General features: G+C 42.7%; 2 protein-coding genes and 1 pseudogene across 9 annotated transcripts in view; 2 read left to right on the top strand and 1 right to left on the bottom strand.

Moving 5' to 3' along the window:
* The window catches only part of tbrg1 (transforming growth factor beta regulator 1), a 64,568-nt gene that overhangs the window by 9,724 nt on the left and 35,030 nt on the right, over window positions 1–19,814 (bottom strand). The gene's annotated exons all lie outside the window — the stretch shown is intronic.
* The window catches only part of LOC125888277 (sialate O-acetylesterase-like), a 41,307-nt gene that overhangs the window by 18,425 nt on the left and 3,068 nt on the right, over window positions 1–19,814 (top strand). For 2 of the 6 annotated variants that reach the window (XM_049575541.1, XM_049575539.1), the window contains exons 3-9: window positions 5,589–5,731; window positions 14,531–14,692; window positions 16,816–16,970; window positions 17,259–17,397; window positions 17,735–17,894; window positions 18,602–18,631; window positions 19,641–19,723. In XM_049575541.1, coding sequence (XP_049431498.1) covers window positions 14,569–14,692; window positions 16,816–16,970; window positions 17,259–17,397; window positions 17,735–17,894; window positions 18,602–18,631; window positions 19,641–19,723 — 691 coding nt within the window. In that variant the 5' untranslated portion in view covers window positions 5,589–5,731; window positions 14,531–14,568. Of the gene's footprint in view, window positions 1–5,588; window positions 5,732–14,161; window positions 14,297–14,530; window positions 14,693–16,815; window positions 16,971–17,258; window positions 17,398–17,734; window positions 17,895–18,601; window positions 18,632–19,640; window positions 19,724–19,814 lie in introns of those variants that run through there. The other 4 variants (XM_049575537.1, XM_049575540.1, XM_049575535.1 and 1 more) reach the window with 3 other exon arrangements.
* Window positions 5,757–12,608, top strand: LOC125888276 (autophagy-related protein 16-1-like; annotated as a pseudogene).

The following is a 19,814-nucleotide window of genomic DNA, read 5'->3' as shown; positions in this document are numbered from 1 at the left end:
TTCTCTCTAAGTACATTAAGGACCTCTTCCCAATTCTTAGCCCACTACTACTATATATAATTAATAGCTCTCTTACCACTGGAATTGTACCTGCATCTTTTAAAACAGGCGTAATCAAGCCACTACACTTACAGACCAATTACAAATCTCCCCTTTCTTTCAAAAATCCTAGAAGAAGCAGTAGCCCAACAACTCACTGATCACCTCTCCTTCAATAATCTATACGACCCTTATAAATCCAGTTTCAGGAAATTCCATGGTACAGAAACCGCACTGACAAAAGTGGTCAATGATTTACTACTCGCCTTTGATTCCGACTCAGCTTCAGTATTGCTGCTACTAGACCTCACCAGAGAGTTTGATACATTTTATCACCATATTCTACTTCACTGTCTAGAAAACCACATAGGACTCACCAACTCTGCTCTCTTCTGGTTCAAATCCTACCTTACTGACATATCTCACGTTGTTTTTCATAATAACTGCTCTTCAGAACGCAAAAAAGGTCAATTATGGTGTACCACAAGGGTCTGTGCTTGGTCCCATTCTCTTTACTATTTACATGCAACCCCTCGGTTCATTAATTAATAAATAAAAAATTAGGTTCCCACTTTTACGCAGATGATACTCAGCTCTACATATCCATCAAGCCTGCCACCTCTCATCAACCGATCCATCTAGAACAGTGCACCCAAGAAATCAAACACTGGATGTCGTCAAACTTCCTTCTCTTAAATACTGAAAAAACTGAAATGCTAATCCTAGGTCCAAAGCACATCAGAAACAAATTCTGCAATCTCACTTTAAACTTAGCTGGTTCTATCATTTCACAAAGCCCCTGTGTTAGAAATCTCTATTTTATTCGATCCTAATCTCTCCTTTGAAGACAACAACAACAGCATATTTTCACCTACGTAATATTGTCAAGATTCGTCCAATTCTCTCCATGACTGATGCAGAAACACTGGTTCACGCTTTTGTCTCATCCCGATTAGATTATTGCAGTACACTTTTCTCCATCTTACCAAATTCAACCATTAGGAAACTACAACTCGTTCAGAATACTGCCAGGATATTAACCAGAACCAGAAAATTTGACCATATCACCCCTGTTCTCATCTCATTACACTGGCTCCCTGTACACACTATAGATCGGACTTCAATATTCTGCTTTTAACTTATAAAATATTACACGTACTTGCACCATCCTACTTATCTCTACTTACTCCACGTTTATCAATCAGGCTTCCACAATCCCATGTCGGTCTCCTATCCATCCCCAAAATTAATAAATCATCAGCAGGTGGTAGAGCCTTCTCATACCGAGCCCCTCTCCTCTGGAACTGCCTTCCCATTCAAATCCGCGAAGCCAACACAGTCGATTCCTTCAAAAGTAAACTCAACACACCTTTTTGCATCTGCCTTTAACATCACATAGTCTCTGTCCTTACATACTACATCATAGTTATCTACTACCACTCAGTCATTGTGCGCATCAATTTATGTTTAGTTTTTTTTAAGTGCCAGTGTTATTTTTGTTTTGTTTTTTTGCTTTGTTTTTATTTTGTTTTGTTTGTTATTGTCATTTCACTTGTTTTTATATATTTTATTTTTTGTGTTATTTGGGATTTGCTTATGTGTTTTTATGTACAGCCCATTGAGGCTGGTGACTTGACTTTTTTGACTTGACTTGACGCACCTCGTCAGTTTCAAGCGGAACAGAGCAGCAGTGAGAGTTCCGCAGTTCAGTTTAACACGGACAGTTAACAACTCTATTTTAATGTGTGCGTGAATGATTAAGGTGAGAAGCCGCCTATGTTTCACTTCCTCACATCGCCCACGCTGTGAGTTGCACATGTGCGTGTGTGTGCGCTGCTGATATTACACAATGTCAATCATGTGTCGCGCCAGGAATTTGACCAGCATTTTAAATCGGCATATTTTAGACTGATCGGCTGGTGGCAGGTCACTGTTGTCGTCAGTTTGACCCGGAAGGGCAAAAGGTTTTTGACTGCTGTGGCGCTAACTGCTGGCGTTTTTCTTTGTTTGATCAGTTGTCAGTGAAATCGGAATAAACATTTGTTTTATAGGCTACTGCATCAGAAGACCAGCGTCCGGACTCCTTACTGAGCATCAAGAACGGTAACGTTAGTGTAAGAAACCAGTAAGTTAGCGAGGCGCGTCAACCAGGTTACTCTGGGTCAAGCATCAAGCATCTCAGTAGCTTGAAGTATAAGACTTAGCTCCTATATTATTAGTCAAAAACCCTGCACCAGCTGGAACTTTGTTTGGACACTTCTGCACGTCTGGGACATAAGGGAGGCGACTCGACAGGACGAGTGTAGCTGCTGGTAGCCTTTGCTGTTTGGACTTTTGTTGTTTGAAGCCACGTCTGCATCCGTGTTTGGATGTTGAGACGCAGGAGCTACGGTGTTGATGCTGAGCTGGCTGTGCGTGGAGCAACGGACCATCGGATCACCACCTGAGTACCGGACCATTGGGTCACCGGATCACCGCACGGTGCCCAACGCACGGAGGTAGCGCTACACTGGCCATTTAAATTGCGTGCACACATAACTGGGCATAAACCCAATGCATTGGTTGCCAAAGCAGGGGGACAATAGACTTTACGTTGATTATTCGTTGCTGTGAACTGCTAATTGACTGATTATTCACCATGGAGACGCAGGGATGTGCCTGACCAATTTGGAACCCTAGGCAAGATATTTGCTTTGCTGCACATCACATCACATGATTACCTCGGTCTCGTTCACGTTTCTCCTCCTCTTGTTTTCTTTGTTTCTGTACTGCGTCCCAGAGAGCTTTTGCCTTTTCATGACGATGGCACCCGACTGTCAACTTGTCACTCAGCAGCATCATTGCGGGTAGGGACCGTGGCGGAATTGATGCTGCCTGCCAGAGAGGCAGAAGGATGCCAGGCAGGCAGAAATTTAAATTAGAAATACTATTTCATTATTATTTAAAGACGTATGGCTATATGTACTGTTGTTGTTTTGTAGTGTATTCTTGTCTAATTTTTCGAATAGAATGGGAAAGAAAAAAAACACCTCACTCCCTGGCGCCCTCTGGTAGTGATGGTGAGATGAAGCCTCATGAAGCATTGAAGCTTTCCAGCAAATTGGTTCAGAAAAGGGTTCATTACTCGAGGCTTCATGTGCACACGAAACCAACTGCTGGCCAAAGTGTGTAAAACAGGCAGCTGTGATCTGTGACAATCAGTATATTGTGTCAGTAATGGCTGTTGGGAATGACAATAATAATAATAATAATAATAATAACTTTCTTTTTATCAATATAGTGTATTTTCTAGTGAGTATATTATGACTATACTGTATCAAATACATCTACAAAAACTGTTATTGTTTTGTGAATGCATCGTATGTGTACAAACCAATCATTTGGCTAAAAATTGTATTGTGGTGTAGTGTCATATAATACAATAATGGCAAAAGGGGTAATATTCGTGTAAGCATCGGCACAGCATGTAACATCACTACCCTCTGGCATGCTGGCGCCTATAGCATTTGCCTAACCTGCCCAATGGGCGGCACGGCCCTGTGGAGACGCGCGATGCAGTGTCGGACTTAATTAGCATTGGTGGGACTAATGTGCGAACTGCTAGTAAAGCCAGTAGTGTGACTAGCGGTGTGTAAACACAGACTCAAAAACGAGTGCTTAAAGAGGACATGAAACACTAAACATAGTTATCATAATTTAAAGAGGGTCTCTCACCCTAAAAAGATCATTTTAGTTTAAACACTGAAAATGAAAGGAATCTCAAAATCCTGTCATTTAAGTTCAGCTGTTAAAACAAAGGGCGGCGCCATGTCTGTTGTGTCGCCGGACGTGACGTCAGCGAAGTGGTTGTCAAACTAGTAATTGCAGTGGAGCATTTCTGAACCGGGTTGAGCGCCACACTTTTTGACAATGGAGGAAGACGAACTGTAGAGGCCTGTTGAGTCTGTGACAAGCCCCACTGCCTACGCATATGAGCCTATGAGGCGTGGGGATCGAGCAGTGGTACAGGAGGAAGAAGTGGTTGAATCGGTGATTTGGGGTCAAGGGCATGTCGGCAACATTACGTGGTGTCAGTACGCCAATGCCCACTGTGCCAGAGTCCATTTGCTGCCAGGAGGCTGGTCTGGACCATCTTCTCCATGACCACCCCTGCATCACCATGGTGCGCTCATTCAGCACTCTGTGCTGGGAGGTGGACGTGTTGGAGGTAGCGATACTTTCGCTGAGGGATGTCAGAGCTGAGACGCTGCAGCATCCCGTCAACAGCAGGTAACATTAAGTCAAGCTAGCTGTAACCGCGGGCGAATGACTCTAACCATATGCAGTAAAGAAAACAAATGCATGCACTACGGTGTTGGCCAGGAATATGAACAATGTTTCCACTTGCTGTTTGTTTACATACAGTTGTTTTCTGACCGAAACGTCTTTGTTTATGTCGTTTCTCCGGTACTAATTGCTAGCTAACCCTTAGCGTTAGCTAGTTGACGCTAACAGCTAACGTTATTAGCTATCAATGCTGGTACCTATCTTTATTTCGCCGGTTCACATCGCTAACTATGTCACATATTGCAACTGGTGAATGAACCAGTTAGATGCGGAACATGTCTGAAAGGCCTGACGTAACAATATAATGCCACATGAATGCTTTCTATACGTAAGGTTAGTTTGTTTACATCGTGTTGTGCAGCACGTTATGAAACCAACGTTTGGGAAACCGCTGTCAAAACACCGTGACGCAGACAGTTTGATGTCCGACATTCAAACGGGTTCATCCTCAATAACTTTTGAGTGAGATTAGCAATACACAGTTGACGTATATTCTGGAATCTGAAAGGAATGATTCAATATTTTGTACTTTGTAGGTGACATAGAATAATACATAGAAGTGGATATGAAGCGAGGCTCAGGTTAACATCAAGTTAATGAAGTATGAATTGAATTGAATAACATAAATTACCAAATGGATTTCCACTCTCACACTCTAACAAGTGGACACATATAAAAGAAAAAAGACGCCCTGTTATATCTTTCCTGACAAACAACTTGTTTATGATCTTAAAAAAATGTTATAGTAATAGTTCTGGAGAGGAAATGTATGGAAATATGTGGTTGTACTAACACTGTGAAAAAAGGTAACTTCTGCACACAGCCACAAAAGCATAATAATGACAACGTTTTATCTCACTTGGATCTTCGTCAGGTCACAATGTTCAAAAATGGTAAACATACCTATATTTATACATCATGCACACCAATAGGCTGATCGGCAATAGGCTCTATGATGGCAGGTGTGGTTATCCATCCAAACTGCCCAGGTTGATAAACATCCAAAAACAATTAACAATTCAGTAAAGTATATAGAAAAATATCAAACATACATCTCATATCATCTTTCTTTATTTCCCTGAGGGAGTCGTCCCAAGGGATTAATAAAGTTCTATCTAATCTAATACATTATATCAGAGTCATCATCCCGTCTATCAGAATGTACATCACCTATGTTCAAATATTATTTACTAAATCTAACCAATACATTTCTTTTCCATCAGTCTCTAGGTTGACTGCCTACAGACAGTTTACCCTCTGGGCCAGGGGCCATTTGGGAAGGAAGAACCGGGTCCCGATTCCAGCCTGTGTGGCCTGGCCTTCCACAGATGTACAGTATGAGTGGTCATTGTTTATGACCTGTTTGGTAAGTATGTCATCTGTCAAACTGCCTGTGCAAATGTACTGCTTATTGTCTCCCTCTTCTGTATCCTGTTGAAATGGATCGGTCTGGGTGCCGACACTGCCTGTCACCTGCTCTATCTCCTCACTGATGTCAGCCTCTGGGAATTTGCTGCTGGCCACCAGTTGCATGCATGCCTGCCTAACCTGTTAACACAAATGTACACAACAAAATTATAATGTTAATATCACATTTCTTGTAAGAGCCTGGGTACAGAATGTAGCAGCCAGAATCATATGTCATAATGTCACCAGTTCATTTCCTCACTGACTTATCTTCTTTTCTACAATTCTACTAGTTATTATTATTTTGTGACTATCAAAAGTATCAATGTACAGTTATTTCTAATGTCCATGGAGAATCATGCACCTCACTACATTAGCAATGTCCTCCTGATTTGCACTAATGTACAATGTGTTTTTACTAGGTGCTGCAGTAGGTAATAGTTACTAGTACTAGTTTTTAGAGACTGATAGTATTTGTCATGAAGTGTTGTGTGTTACTGCAGTTCAGGACCAATACAAAGTTCCAGTGCTATTTGCATAAATATCTACAATGTATGTTCAGTAAAAGGTAAAAGCTAGACTAGAATGAAATGCTGAATAACTGCCAAATGCATATTATTAGGCCTGCCACCGCGACTATTCTTGTTGACGTTTTAGTGTTATGGTAATGTTGGTTATGACTAAACATCAGCAGTAGCGAGCGGATAGCGCTAACATCGGCCAATCAAAAATGCTAATTTTGTTGTGAGCAAATCAAGTGAGGCCTCAAGCGGGTTGCTGGACGGACGGTCAACACTTTAGGTTGAAAAGTAAATTATTGTGCTTTACGTTGTGTCGTGATGGCTCCGACATACATATGTACATGTATATTTATTTTTTAATTTGCCACTAGACGCGTGTGACGGCTTTTCGGCAGCCGAGCCATGTTAAGGAAAAGCTAGCTAGAAAAAACTTTAGTGCATGCATGGAAAGAGATGGCAAGATGAATAAACAGGATGACGGTGAGGAAGATAACGGGATTGGAGTTAATGTATGGGGATTTTATTACGTTTGGATTCCTGACTGACTGCTTTGGAAAACGTGGAGTCACGGTAAGTAGTATTTCTTTAGCGGTTTGCATCAGCTGTGATGACCGCTGACTGTATGGTGTGGGATAACATGACTCTCAGGCCCGGATGTTTATATGGGTTGTGGTTCGTTTTTAGTTTCGGACAGTAACTTTGGCACATGCACCATGCAGTGTTGCCGACCCTCTCCTGGCTGCCATCCTCGTCCAGAGCAGCTGCCTCCTCCTCCGCAAAATTGTGACTTTCCACCCTCCTCCTCGTCACTGGCTCAAAAGCATAGGCCACTGGGTTTGATGGTAGATCAATATATCTTTCGGCTTCGTCCTCTAACACCTTTTCATTCGGTAAATTTCCTAAATTACTGCTGCTTCGTCTTTCTCCGTCTACAGAAAAGTGTCGTGAAACCAAACCAACCAACCACTCCGATGACGGAAAATAAAGATGGCGCTGAGCACGGCCCAAAACGTATCGTAAATGCATTTAAAAAGTGGATTTTGTCTCAAATAGGCTGACTTTTCTGACTTTTTATTTCGTCAGTATGTCTTAATAATGCACACATCTCCTATGCTGGTGTCTGTTCTGTTGTTTCATGTCCTCTTTAAGCTCACTGCAAAAGCGCTTGCCAATGAATTGGACAGGTTGCAGTCTGATAGAAAAGCTAAGTTAAACAAAGCAGCTAACGTAAGGAAATCAATACAAGGTTTAATGTTATAGCATGAGAAAACACAGGTACAGGATGCTCTTGGAGAACTGATTAAAGTGTGTGGTGAAGTAAAAAATGTGCATGATACATTGTTGGGTTATTGCCATGTGATGAAAAGGAAAAACACAAAACATGGTTTAAAGCAAAAAATGTTGCCTAATAATAAGTGTATTGCAGATGCAAAAAACGTGGATTTCATGTGATGAAGGACATGAAAATGGTAATGGATGACATTGATCCTAATGACGATGTTTCAAATGTTGATAAACACTCAAGTCATAGGAGCCATAACAGTGGTAGGCAGTGCTTAATTTGTAAAATTAGAAGTAGGGGAACACTTTGGGCCTCTGAGAGCAGTGTTTCCCCCACTCCCAAAAGTGGGGGAACCCTTTTTTAAGCAGCACCCGAGCCGCCTCACTGCGCAACTCCAAATGGAATGGTTGTGACATCTAGTGTTGTCACGGTACCAAAATTGGGACCCACGGTACGATACCAGTGAAAGTATCACGGTCCTGAGTAGTATCACGATACCACAGCGAAAATGAGGCAGATGTGCCTTTTGTCATTTATAAAAAGTTAAATCACTTTTCTATAATACATCAATGATATTTCAATGGAATAAATTACTTATTGACTTATTCATACTTCAAAAACAGCATCAGTAAGTGATTAACATTGGTGGGGGATCGAAATAAAATAAATACATTAAATAAAAATCAACCAGCCACCCTCCTCCCCTGACAAGTAAAGAACAGTCCCTTCATAAGTAAAGAACAGTCCCTAAAGTGCGGTGAGGTTTGTGGATCGTTACCTGCCACAAAGAGAGAAATGTTAACGGCTCGTTTCTCCTCTGACACGCCACATACCTGTGTGCCGCCACGGCTCGGTTGTCCCGGCACTACTGGGCAGTCATGACACCAACGAAAGAGGAAATTACTGGACCTTGATTCGGACTTCTCTGTCACCGGTAAGCCGTTATCTTGCACCGTAGAGCACTTTGAGCCTCCGCCGTATTCCTGTCTGTGACCCCCGTTCAACCCACAACCGCCAGGATTCGCCTTTCGTTTCTGCTGCTGGTTGAAATCTGTACTCACACAGTGAGCTGAATGATTTATTTTGCTCGCAGAAAACTATTTTTAGTCGCAAATGCGAGGAAAATGCTCGCACGTAGAGCTCTGTGGAAAACAAATCACTACCGACAAGTATAAAGAAATAAATAATAACTTTCACTGCTCAAAGATACTCACATGTCTGGAAAACAAACCACTACAGCAGCATATTGAGTGCCAGGTGGCCAGCGCGCACTGTTATTGACCAGCGTGTGCCGTTATTGGACGGTGCTTGGACACACCCTCTTGCGATTGGACTTTGAACTTATCCCACAGTAGTGGTAGGCTACATGAGGCACCGTAGTACTACGGTACTCCAACATTATGGTATCATATGTAGTGTGGAGTTTTAGTACCGCAGTCTACCGTTACCAGTATACACTGCAACACTAGTGACATCAGCTAATACTGTATGTAGTTTTTAGATGCAAAAAGTTCTAGACCCATCCAATTAGTTCTGGAATGCGCCAGGGCCTTTTCTGAAAAGATCCTGGTATGCGTTCCAGTACGTTCCGGCTCAAATTAAGCACTGGTGGTAGGTCAAGTATCCTACCACATCCTCTGCAGCCATAAAGGCTGAGGCAGAAACGGCCGCACTTGTTGCTCGTGCTGCAGCTTTAAAGCAAAGGCATGCTTTGGAGGGGCAGGAAGAGCAGCTGAGGAGGAAAAGAGAGCAGCTTGATTCGGAAGCTGAAATAGCTGCGTCCACTGCTAAGTTGGCAGTATTTCAGGCTTCAGATTGCAGAAGTGCTTCTTGTGGATCCAACAATGGCATGAATTCCTATTTGGAAAAGAAGACAGGAAAAAGGGAAACTGACACTGTGTTAAATCCTATGGCGGAAGAGTACAAGCCTGAAACATGGAAATCAATGCAAGATGATTTGACAAAATGGTTATTACCACCCAACAGAACCATATCAAAGGATGTGCAACCCAAGGAAAGTGAGCAATGGGTTAAAGCTGCTTCAAGGCATCAGTGCAGCCCCAATGAACAGCAACAGGAAAGCAACACACTGGAAACATCACAGCATTTTCAACAAAAATCCACAACTGTTCAACCTACTTACCATCATCAAAGCAGTCTCAATCTGCCTGGAGACATATTTACCATCATGCACAGGCAGAATGAAATAACAACAGCTCTGGTGCAGCAGCAGCATCTGAGGTCACTGCCACCACGAGGTATTCCCACATTTGAAGGCGACCCTCTCCAATACAGGGCATTCATCAAAGCCTTTGAGCAAGGAGTGGAGGAAAAGGCAGATAAGGCGGATTGTCTGTATTATTATTGTCTGTATGGCTCCTGAGCATGGCTACACAGTGGCAAAGGAACTTTGGAAATCAATATAAAATCGCAAGTGCGTATATGGAAAAGGCTTTGGCCTGGCAAACAATAAAATGTGAGGACGTCAAAGCAATCCAAGCCTACTCCTTGTTTTTGCGTGGATGCTGCAATGCAATGGAGGAGCTCTAGTACATGCAGGAACTGGATATGCCAGTAAATATGAGAGCCATTATGTCAAAGCTGCCATTCAAAATGAGGGAGCAATGGAGAACCATAGCTCATAACATAATGGAGAACACCAACCAAAGAGCTCACTTCACTGATCTGGTCATGTTTATCGAGCGTCATGTCAGAATTCTTTCTGACCCTCTGTTTGGTGAGATACAGGATCCAACATCTGGGGTTGCTGGGATAAGGACCATCACCGGGTTTAAATCACAGCCCAGGAACAGAATAAAGGGAAACGTTGCCACCACAGTAACATCTATGGAAGTGTCTGAAGGAGTTAAAGAGCCACCAACATCAGACTCAGGGAAGGCTGAGAGAGCTGGATGCCTTTGCTGTGCTCGTAGCCACTCTTTGGAGGAGTACAGACAGTTCAAGAGAAAGAAACACAAGGAAAAAATTCAGTTTCTGGGAGGAAAGGAGGTTTGCTTTGCATGCTTATGTGTTGGTCATATGAGCCGTGAGTGCGAGAGATGCTTGACATGCAAGGTATGTGGTCAAACTCACCCCACTGTGCTTCACATCAAAAAGCAACCAGCTCCGGAAATGTTGGACAAATCTAACCAGCCAGCTTCACTCCTAACATGTGGACATACAGGAGCCGGTAAGGACCGGTGTGTTTTGTCCATTCTCCCAGTGAAGGTTAAAAGTGCAAAGGGAAATCACATCATAAAAACCTACGCCTTCTTGGACCCGTTTAGTTCAGCCACGTTCTGCTCAGAGCATCTAATGCAGGAGCTGAATGTCAAAGGCAGAAGAACCAACTTCTTGTTGAGCACAATGGGGCAAAAAACAGTTGTGACAGCCTACTCATTGGTTGGTTTGGAAGTATCTGATCTGGATAGCAATGACTTTCATGTTCTCACACAGAGAAAAATGCCAGTCACTGTTGACACCTGAAGAACTGGCAAAATGGCCATATTTGTCCAAGGTGAACATCCCAAGCATAAAAGCAAATGTTGACCTGTTAATTGGAACCAATGCTCCCAAGATATTGGAACCTTGGGAGGTTATTAACAGTTGCAGGAATGGCCTGTATGCTATTAAGACAGTGCTGGGGTGGGTTGTTAATGGTCCACTGAATGGAAACAGTGGTGCTTCAGAGGCGGAAATGTGTGGTTGGATCCAAAATGGCAGAGAACTGGAGCGAGTTGCAGCTGAAGAGATTGATGTCGGTGAAGAAGAGGAACCGGAGCATTTAACAACGTCAGAACCGTCAACAGGCGGCAGCAGCGGGGTTACCGGGCAGTGTACGCCGCAGTCAGGAGGGTCTCGGGTAGATGGTATGGCAATGGCGGAGCAGCGGGCGGAGTGTACGTGGAAGAAACACATCTCAGACCAGCTGAAGCTCAGAGACCGAGTCTAGAGACAGGCCTTTGAGAAGATCGTCCTCAATATAACCGTCTCCTGGAGAAGTCCAACCTGCAGGCTGTACTTTCAGAGAGATACCAGACGGACAAGTATGATGTCCAGAGAGGACACAAGGCCAGCTCGGTGGTAGACTGGAGCCGCAACGACGCGCTGCAGCAGGAAATGTCTCAGATGAGAATCAAACACCAGGAGGAACTGACGGAGCTGCACAAGAAACGAGTAGAGCTGGTTCAGAGTGTGATCGAACTCAACAACCAGATCCAGCAGAAGGACAAATAGATCCAGAGCAACGAGGCCAAGATGATGGAGTACCAGCAGCAGATCTTAAGTCTGGAGGGAGACTGTTGAGAGCTGAGGACCTGGAGAGGGCCAACCAGACGCAGAAGGACGAGTATGACGCCCTGCAGATCACCTTTTCTGCTCTGGAGGAGAAACTGAAGAAGACCACTGAGGACAACCAGGAGCTGGTGTCCCGCTGGATGGCTGAGAAGGCTGAGGAGGCCAACAAGCTCAACGCCGAGAACGAGAAGGACAGCAGACGCAGACAGGCTAAGCTGCAGAAGGAACTGGCCGATGCCGCCAAAGAGCCTCTGCCCATCAACCTGGACGATGACATCGAGCTCCTGGCAGAGGACAGAGGGAAGGGCGGTGGAGAGACCTCGCTCAACAGGGCGCTCAGCAGGACTCCCAGTAAGAAGATGTCCCAGCCTCCTCCTGGTGGTCTCCTGGACTCCATCTCCAACATCTTTGGGCGTCGAACAGCCAACTCCTTCAGCCCGTCACCTGAAAACACTGAGGCCCCCTCAGGAGTGTGTGCGGAGGTTCGAGTCCCCTCAACGGCTCTCCACATGTGTGAAGCTCACGACGGTGAGGTGAACGCAGTGAGGTTCAGCCCCAGCTCTCGTCTCCTAGCAACAGGAGGGATGGACCGCAGGGTGAAGCTGTGGGAGGTGGTGACCGGTTGCTGTGAGCCTAAAGGAGCTCTGACCGGCAGTAACGCTGGAATCACCAGCATCGAGTTCACCGCAGCACGTGGCCAAACCAACATGGCCGCGCCCTGTGCATGTTAGTCAGAAGTGGAATGAAAAGAAGAGGAGTTTGACAGCTGGAGATCATGGATTCTTCAGCTCCACGTGGTTCCTGGCCACTTCGCAAGGTTCTGGAGGTTTTTCCAGATAAACAAGGGCTTGTGCATTCTGTGAGATTACAGACAAAAGCCAACATCATTGAAAGGCCAGTGACAAAGCTCTGTTTGGTGCATGGAACATAGATTTGCTTGGCTGCACTGTATTTTGCTGTAACTTGGTTTATCATAACATTTTTGCTCCCTTTTTTTGGTTGTATTTTTTGAAATTGTTATATCGGTCTGCCATTAACAATTAGGGGCCGGTGTATAGGAGCCAAATATGTTATTGTGATCATAAAAAATGAATTATTGTTCACTCTGTGTGTGTTGGGTGTCGCTGTGTTGTTACCTGGGGTTCAGGTATAAAGGTAGCTACGTCACTGTTGTCGTCAGGTGTTTGACCCGGAAGGGCAAAAGGTTTTTGACCGCTGTGGCGCTAACTGCCGGTGTTTTTCTTTGTTTGATCAGTTGTCAGTGAAATCAGAATAAATGTTCGTTTTACACTGCATCAGAAGACCAGCGTCCGGACTCCTTTTCTAAGCATCAAGAACGGTAACGTTAGCATAAGAAACCAGTAAGTTAGTGAGGCGCATCAACCAGGTTACTCTGGGTCAAGCATGTCAGTAGCTTGAAGTGTAGGACTTAGCTCCTATAGCACTCATGGGGTGTATTTATAGTAAGATGCAGAGGAACTACATACATGAGTGAGATATGAAATTATATCCCCTTACCCTGCAGCTTTCCGTGTTCACTTACCGTGTTAATTACAAACCCCTTCAAAGGCCAGTGATAACATTTGAAATTTGAAATAGCACATTTATCTTGATGTAAGCCCAAGACTCAGAGTAGTACGCACAGCCTCTGTGTGCTGCTACTCACATCTCACACAATACGAGACAAATACTCTGCAGTGAATGCTTTGTTCTTTTCTTTTCTGTGGATTTACTTTTAATTTGTTTCCTAAAGTCTTGCCTATCCCCCGTCACATTGACTGCTAATTGACACAGCCGTCAAATCCTACCACAGCCTTCTTACAGCATCTGTGAAACAGCTTCTAACACAGAGGCAGCTGAACATATTTCGTGTTAAAATAGACTTGCACCGATTTATCGGCAGTGCTCGGAATTGGCCGGTTTTCATGTGATCGGCCGTGACCTGCGACCGGCCGGTCAGTCTAAAATATGTCGATTTAAAACGCCGGTCAAATTCCTGGCACGCTGCATGATTGACATTGTGTAACATCAGCAGCGCACACACCCGCACACGTGCAACTCACAGCTTGGGCGATGTGAGGAAGTGAAACATGGGCGGCTTCTCACCTTAATCATTCACGCACACAAATCAAAAGAGAGAAGAAGAAAGTTGTTAATTGTCTGTATGATTTCTACCATGTTTGCAATTTTGAGCTGTTGTGCTTTTATTTTGAAGATGCGCAGCCAGATTGTGACGTCACACATCAATTAAAAGGCTGGCTCAGAAACACTGTAGTGTCAGTTAGTTACAAAGTTTTCTGTCTGGTACACGATATGCAGCATTCCGTTTACACTCGTCGTTGTCTTCGTCTTCTTCTTCTTTTTCTTCTTCTTGATGTTGTCATTGTGTGTGTTTGGAAATGTTTAGCTGCCATTCACAGACATGGTGAGTACCAAACTGTTTGTCGGCGTTTAACTGCTGTGCACTGAGGTTTAATGGTAACGTCACAGCTCGCTAAAATGTAAGCTAGCTGAATATTTTAGCTTGCTGTGGCACTGCCTTAAATATTTCAAACCAAAACCATCTCCTTTTATGTGGTTTTATTCTGTCTTCATTCTCTAAATATTGTTCTCTTTGCATTTTATTTGAGCACTGAATTGTTTGTGTGTATATGTGCAGAGGGGGACCTGAGCTTTGCCTCCTACTATGGGGACCACATGGTGCTGCAGAAGTCTCCAGAGAGAGCTGTGCTGTGGGGCTATGGCTCTGATGGAGCACAGGTGACCCTCACCCTGTCAGGACCAACAAAACAGAAAACCTCACCGGTCACTGTGACAAACGGTGAGTACAGCCAGGTGGGGGGCTTGCAGTGACAACCACAGACTATTGAAGAGGTCAAAGCAAAGACTGTCAATTATACATCGTCTTTTGGGCAAGCTGATTGAACCTGACCTGACAGATATGGCAGAGACTGCATTTTTGTAGTTAAACCACTGTCAGGCCAGTTCATCTGCAGCCTGATAAAAAGTGGAAGTTAGGAGGTTTCAGAAATCGCTTCAGGTTACATTTTTTGTACAACATGTAACCAGGATTGCTCTTTATATATTGACTTACATCCAGCATCCCAAGTACATGTCTCAGGTCAGGTGTCTAAAGTACAGAAATGTATTATGAATCTGTCTCAACGTACAGCCCCTAACGTTAGAGAATATGAGCTGGAAGTCAAGTCAGGTCAATTTTATTTATTAAGATGTGTCACAGTTGCACACGTCTCTGTCCTTGGACCCTCGAAAAAAGGGTCAAAGTGTACAGCTTTCACTTATTCATTTGGTCACTGTTAGACTTGTACCGATTACAATTTTTTGGGCTGATACCGATTTTCGATTTTCAGAGTGTTTGGATGGCCGATTCCAATTTTATTTTTTTCAAACCACTTTACAGCACACAAGATATTGCAATATTTTCTATCTTTGCTTTATTAGAACATTTTAACCAAGATACAACCAGCTTTCAATAATCATCTCAAACAAACAAAAACAGTGACATGTTTCTTAACCTGTTAAGAAGCATTTCCTTTTTGCTCAAATATAACTTCAGGTACAGTATTAAAATAAATAAGTAAAAAAGGCATACATAAATAGAAACATGGATAAATAAAATAACAGTTCTTGGTGTATAGCATTTGTGGGTAATTTCTTGAATAGACAAAAAAGTAAAAATATCTCCTGTGGAATATTCACACAGGTCCTCAGGACACCCCCTAAGCTTGGGTGATGTGAGGAAGTGAAACATGCTTAGGAAGGATCTTAAAAGTATCTTAGAGGAAGTCGTGATAAGAGCTGGTAGAATTTTCTGAATGCTAAACAGAGGTGCTTTACTGCCTCCTTCCTTATCTCCTTCAGCATAGGGTTCATTAGAAAGAGCCTTTACAAGACTGAAGGAGGTAATAACGTCAAAGAAGAAGGGCTGTGCGCACATCCAAAAACCGATTTAGGTACCAGGTGCAGGACAAACAGGTGAAATCAAGATAAAAGTAAAGTGTCCGCACACTGAGTTTATGCTCCCGCTTTTATTTAGCTCAAAGCTGCAAGCTTTCAACCCTATCGGGTCTTCATCACGCAAAAATAACGTTAAATAACACAATTTAACATTAAAGCACAATCAAGTCAACATGAATGGTGTTCACTGAGTTGTGTGGTGGTCTTTAAGTTATTATATGCATAGTCTTATAGTCAGATATATGCCTTGAATGTATGTTTTATGTATTTGTGTTGCTTCTTATAAACGTACTCTGTTCAACACAGTAGATTTTATATGCTTATTCTGTTATTATATTGCTTTTCATGTATTTTTATATTTAGTATTTACTCTGTTTGGAGCCTCTCAGCAAAAAATATTTCACACAATTGTTCTTGTGTAACTGGAGTGAGAACAAACAAATGTACAAGATCAGTATAAAGGTATTAATCTTAACACAGAAGTCTGTCTTTCAAGAATAAGGGACGTTTTCAGCCAGATGATGTTTTTAATTCAGCATGTTTGAAACTAAATGATAAGTAGTAGATTTGTAGGCCAAAGTTATATTCATCTTGCATAAATTTAACAATTACTTTCATACAGTCTTGCTAACAAGGATTCATGTCAATAAATCTGAGTGGACAGGAGGGTGAGCGTGAGGAACCACTGTCAACATGACAACCATTTTGTTTCACTTCTGTACATGGCAGCCTATATTCCTTTTTTCATTTTAATTCCAACCTTGATGAAGAAGTAATATATTTCATCAGGTTCTCCATGTTTTTATAGATTCTTTTATCACTGCAGTTGTCTTTTTCAAAGTCCTTTTGAATTCTCCTCCACATCTTTCCTTCACTCCACAATGGTTTTAATCAAGGTCAAGAAAAAGTGGTGTGGAAAGGAGACTTTTTTTGACTGCAGCCCATGTATCTATGGCTGTTTTTCAGGAATCTGGCGAGTCACCCTCAACCCTGTTAAAGCTGGTGGTCCCTACAATGTGACAGCAGTCACCAAGGACAGCAATGCCACTCTGACAGATGTGCTGTTTGGAGATATTTGGCTGTGTGGGGGGCAGAGCAACATGTGGTTTAACATGTCTATGGTAGGTCGAGTCAGGTAAACAGCTGTCTTCTGATGAGCTCATTCACTGTAACAAAAACGTGCAATAGAAGTCTGTCTGTAGGGTCGAATCTTGAAAGAAAACACTTTCACTTATATTACATACACAGCATAGGAGTAAGTATTAAAGTGGTGCAACAGATTTGGTTTCAGATAGCTGTAATTGTCAGAAAGATTTCACATAGGTGTCATAAAGGACTTTCAATTAATATGTATGTATGTATTCATTTTTTGTTGTTAAATGATCTCTTCATTATTCATTCTCCAATAGGTTCGGAATGCGTCAAAGGAGCTGAAACTCTCAGAGAATTATACTGATGTGAGGTTTTTTATGGCGTCTTTGAGGACGGGTAAAACTGAGCAGCTTAATTTGACTGCCGTGGAAATTCCCTGGTCTGTGGCCCCAACAAGTACGTCAAAAATGTATTTATTAACTCATAGGGTTGTTGAGACGTGTTTGCAGCTAAAGATGTAGGTTAGAGATATTGAACTTGAACTGAGCCACCTCTATTTGCTGTGTAATGTAAACATGCATCCATTCCACAAGGTCCTAAATCCAAGCTAGTTTCTTGTTCAGGTGACAGCACAGGACTCCATAGTTCTGTATATTAATATATAAGGTATGGTATATATCAAATTTGATATATTAAACAACAGATATCAACCATGTTGCTGTTTGTTTGTGGGCATACAATCACCCACTTGCATTGTGCTGATGGACTGACTAACAGGCAGGTGTATTTTCAGATCTGGCAGGTTTCTCTGCAGTCTGCTGGCTCTATGGACGTTACTTGTACGACACGCTTCAGTACCCCATAGGACTGGTGGAGTCGTGCTGGGGAGGCACACCTGTCGAAGTCTGGTCATCTTCAAGAGCACTGCAGCGGTGTGGACAAGACTACACCTGGTAAAGTTATTAAAAAAAAATACCAAACATAATCCAGCTAACCCACCACCTGATGTGTATGGTAACTGAATTAGGAAGGATATTGAATTTTACCATGTGGCACATTGTTCTTGTGTAAGAACCAAGAACACTGAAAAAAGTATAACCTTGCTCAAATTAAAAAAAATGATGTCCAGATATCACAGCTAAAATATCTGACTTCACAGAATCTAAATTGAGTCACTTGTTATGACCTGATTATTTTATGTTGATGTAAACAATAATACTGCACTTTACCCAACCTTAAATCTTTGCCTTGATCCAAATGATTTTCTGAACATTTCAGTTGTTGAACCAAACTAATATATTGAAATTGAACCAACCTAATGTATTTACTTTTAACTAAATTAACATGAATGCATTGACACCAGTTAATTCATTTACATATAACCAAACTATAATTTTCACATTTCATTTGACTTTACTTCAAAAATAATTTGCATTTCCCATCTTATAAACTCTATAAAAAAAGACACTTGGCCAACAGATTACTTTAAATGTATTTATTCATCTTTAACATATGAACCATATGTAACATATTTAACATTAAAACAAATGAAGGCCAATTGCCTAATCTAAAAGAGGGCAGATATTGTCCAGTCAATATGTGAGTAACCCTGGACTATGAGATGCTGACTAAAATGATACACTGTATATCATCCCTACAGGCACTGCAAGGTGGCGTGGGGAGGAGAGAGGTGAGGATGGAGAGGAGGAGAATGGAAAGGAGGAGAAGGAGCAGATGAGAGGGGAGGAGACGGTGGAGAGAAGAGGAGAAAGGCTGGAGAGGGGGGGAGAAGGGAGGGGAAAGGGTGGAGAGGGGAGAAGAGAAGATGAGAGTGTGGAGCCAATTGAAACTAAAATAAAAAGAAAACACAGATGCTTCAAGAAAGGATGAGATCCCTGTTGATATTGTTATCACTATCCTGTAATGCCTGGGATCAAACATCCAGATGCAAAGGCTAGTCAGGTCAGGAGAAGATAGGATGGAGAGGGCAGTAGAGTGGAGAGGGGAACAGAGGAAAGGATGGAGAGGATGAGAGGCGGGAGAGAGGAGGATAGAGAGCAGGACATGGCCATGAGGGCAGGGGAGGATGCTATATACTGTAGCACACAGGAATAATAACAATGCTTTATCACCCTCTGGCAACTGGAATCTCCCTTTTAAATGGGCAGTCTTTATCAAGATGGCATCTGAACTTAGAATCTGCTGCAATGTTTTCTGCACGGATATAAACTGTAATGATCTTTAAGAAATGCAAGTCAGGTAAAAAATAGATTGCCTACCAAGCAAATGAACCAAAACAAACACACACATGGTAGTAGGCCTATACACAGGCTCTATCAAATCTGAACTGTAATTAAATTAAATTAAATTAAATATTGCTTTCTGGAAGCAGTGTTGACCCTCAAACGACCAAATTCAAAACACTCACTCAAAGCCCAACAATATAACATAGCCTTAAATGGCTACAGCACCCTTGGCTAGGTGCAACTAAGTGCCGCTGAGGTTCTCCCCCTCGTAAAGTGCTGGCTAGCAGCTTGTGGTTACTACAGGCTACCTTAATACACATACACACAATCACAGGTGCATGCCGCAAACACACACAAGCATGTGTACGCATGCCACACATACTACTGTGCAGTGAAAAGTGAGCTTGCACTAACAACACTGTTGTTGCTTTTTCCCACATTGAAATCTCTCAGTCCTAAAAATGATTCTGTCTTGTGGAATTCAATGATCCACCCGCTGCTCAACATGACCATCAAAGGAGCCATCTGGTACCAAGGTAAGACAACCTGCACAGGTATCAGACGGTCAGTATAGCCATGTGTAGTGGGGCTTTCATTCTCTGCCCAAATTAGACTGGCCCCAATGCT

Source organism: Epinephelus fuscoguttatus, linkage group LG5 (assembly GCF_011397635.1).
Source record: "Epinephelus fuscoguttatus linkage group LG5, E.fuscoguttatus.final_Chr_v1".
Classification (NCBI taxonomy): Eukaryota; Metazoa; Chordata; class Actinopteri; order Perciformes; family Serranidae; genus Epinephelus; species Epinephelus fuscoguttatus.
This window is presented reverse-complemented; position numbering and strand designations above follow the sequence as displayed.